The sequence below is a fragment of the Acanthamoeba castellanii genome (genome assembly GCF_000313135.1).
Source record: "Acanthamoeba castellanii str. Neff unplaced genomic scaffold scf7180000084747, whole genome shotgun sequence".
In the NCBI taxonomy this organism is placed as follows: domain Eukaryota; phylum Discosea; order Longamoebia; family Acanthamoebidae; genus Acanthamoeba; species Acanthamoeba castellanii.
Genome location: NW_004457396.1, coordinates 222,211 through 224,440, shown reverse-complemented (window position 1 = coordinate 224,440; position 2,230 = coordinate 222,211). Strand labels below are relative to the sequence as shown.

Sequence of the window (2,230 nt, the reverse complement as noted above, 5' to 3'; positions counted from 1 at the left end):
ACGGAGTGCCTGCAGACCGGTAAGATACAGCGCTCGCGAAAGAAATGGGTTGTTGAAGGTACCTAGAGGAGTCATCGGCTGATACTTGGCCATGGGGGACGCCAAGGACAGGTCCATATCCGTCTTTGCCATTGGCAGGGTCTGCCCGGTCAAGTTCTTGACGGTGTCTTCGCTGAGGATATCAATAAATATGTTCATGATCTGTAGCAGAGCATAGGACCATACCACGGTAAGATACTCTCATCGCAGCAGTAGAGCATTGAGAACAAGTACCTTGATTCCGATTTTGTGCTTTTGTTGCGGCTTCTGGTAGCGCCAGGACTCGTAGCGCGCGAACAGGTCAGCCTTGACGAAGGACAAGCACGGGTGGAAATCCTCCAAGGATACCGAGTCCATGTCCCCTTCGTCTTGCATGGTGTTTGTTTGCGTTTCTTCATGATAGAAGGTTAGTTACTTTTCGTTCGCTCAAGTATCTAGTTGAACAGGAGTACCTGGGAGCTGCCACTTGCGCGCATAACTGAGCAGCGTATAGAGAAGGTTGAGGAAGGATATCGTAATTGGGTAGAGGCCGTTCCTCTGCTCCAGCATCAGAATCTGCCTGATGTCACCGTCGGGCTTGCCCTTGATAGAGGACGACATCTGGCTCACCGGCATTGGTCAGTCTGATGACATTGTGGAACTGGAACTAATGACAGATTATCGCACCTCTTGCAGCACTCCTCCGCGTCGCATTTCCTCCCACACCTGAAGCGGGTGGCTGGTGGCGAAGTGGTTGATGCACCGCACGCATGCATCCAACATTTCCAGCAACGCGGGCGAGGAAGAAGCAAGGTTCGAGGACGTCCGCAGTAGGGTGAAGAGCTGACGCAGCAGGTTGGTGTTCCTGTTTCCCGTAGCAAGGCACTTGATGAGTCCATGCGGTTGGTGTGGCGCGCGCGTGCGTGCGTGTGCATACCGTCCCATGGTGCCTTTGAGGTGATCGTTTAGGTATTTGATCAGGTCGTCCTTCTTGGCGAACAGCTGGTTCATAAGCCGCAGGATCAGCGTCACCTGAACGATCTCCGATGCCGATGTGGGCTGTCGATTGGAGAGCTTGGTGGCTAGTACGTAGATCTTGCCCATGAAGTAGGTCCACCCAGAATAGTTGCCCTTGGAGGATACGAAGTGGAGTATGAGTCAAGGTTCATCCTTGTCGGAACGGTGCAGGTGCAAATACGTACAATGTTCCACTGTATGAACTCATCGCTATCAACACGGTGTACGAGGCCTCTGCAATTGGCAGGGATGACAACACCCGGAAGGCTAATAGCCTGCATCGTCATTACGGAAGAGGGCGGGGCAGTAGCCAACTCCAGATTGGTCGGTAGTTCGTTTCTGTTTTCCGAAAGTCAGCGCACGCACGCGAGGAGAAGGGTTGCTTATCAATGATGAGGTAACGAACCGAGACACGGTGAAGTGCTTCAGTTCCAAGATCTGGCGGAACATGAACTCGGCGCAGATGGAGTCCGCAGCAAATGTTTGGCTCAGTCGAACGAAGGGATCGAACTCGTGAGGGAAGCTTGATCGCGAGATGTGGTAGAGAGCGTTGCACTTCTTTGTGAAGTTGGCCTTCAAGTAAGGGCTGGTGCAGGGAATGAATCATTAGTTCAAAAAGGGCCGCGGCAAAGTCAAATGAGTCACAGAGCCGCGACGGCGACGGTAGTCGGAAGGACGCACAGGGTGATAGCGGTTTCGTTGAAGAAGATGTCGTGGTAGAGCTGAAGCAGGTGATCAAACTCCCCTACGGCGCCAATATCGAAGCACGTCAAGGCAGCACTTATTTCGCCGCAGATGACACTTTTGTAGCCAGCAACGTGTGGCTGCATAGCAAGATTGCGCAGGAGAAGGATTAGTACACAAAGCTAGCAGGACTGAGGAAGAGGTTTAGCATACGTCGTTGCGAGCGAACACGTGAGTCATTACGCTCAAAAACGGCACCACGTTCAGGTCTCGAGCCCTGTGAAGAAAGGGCTATGGAAGGAGGTGTGATCAGAAACTAAAAGTGACCTGCGCAGCAAAGTTAGCTTGTGATTGGAACCAACGTACAGCTGCATTGCCGTTGAATTTAAAACGGGATGTGCAAGCCAGGCCAAGAGGAGAGGACTGTGAGCAGGGTCCGTGGACCACTGCTCGAACTCCTTGCCAAACAGCTGCCGTGTCGTCGGCAGGCAGTGCTTCGTCGCCCTGTGTA

General features: G+C 52.8%; 1 protein-coding gene across 1 annotated transcript in view; it reads right to left on the bottom strand.

Moving 5' to 3' along the window:
* Positions 1-39: 39 nt before the first annotated feature.
* Positions 40-2,230, bottom strand: part of ACA1_189090 (nucleoporin, putative) — a gene marked incomplete at both ends in the record, with an annotated part of 3,369 nt that continues 1,178 nt past the window's right edge. The window contains 10 exons of the mRNA XM_004337886.1: positions 40-201; positions 274-431; positions 492-639; positions 706-883; positions 956-1,149; positions 1,221-1,269; positions 1,442-1,621; positions 1,717-1,859; positions 1,933-1,996; positions 2,164-2,223. Of these exons, the coding sequence (XP_004337934.1) occupies positions 40-201; positions 274-431; positions 492-639; positions 706-883; positions 956-1,149; positions 1,221-1,269; positions 1,442-1,621; positions 1,717-1,859; positions 1,933-1,996; positions 2,164-2,223 (1,336 nt within the window). The remainder of the gene's footprint in view (positions 202-273; positions 432-491; positions 640-705; positions 884-955; positions 1,150-1,220; positions 1,270-1,441; positions 1,622-1,716; positions 1,860-1,932; positions 1,997-2,163; positions 2,224-2,230) is intronic.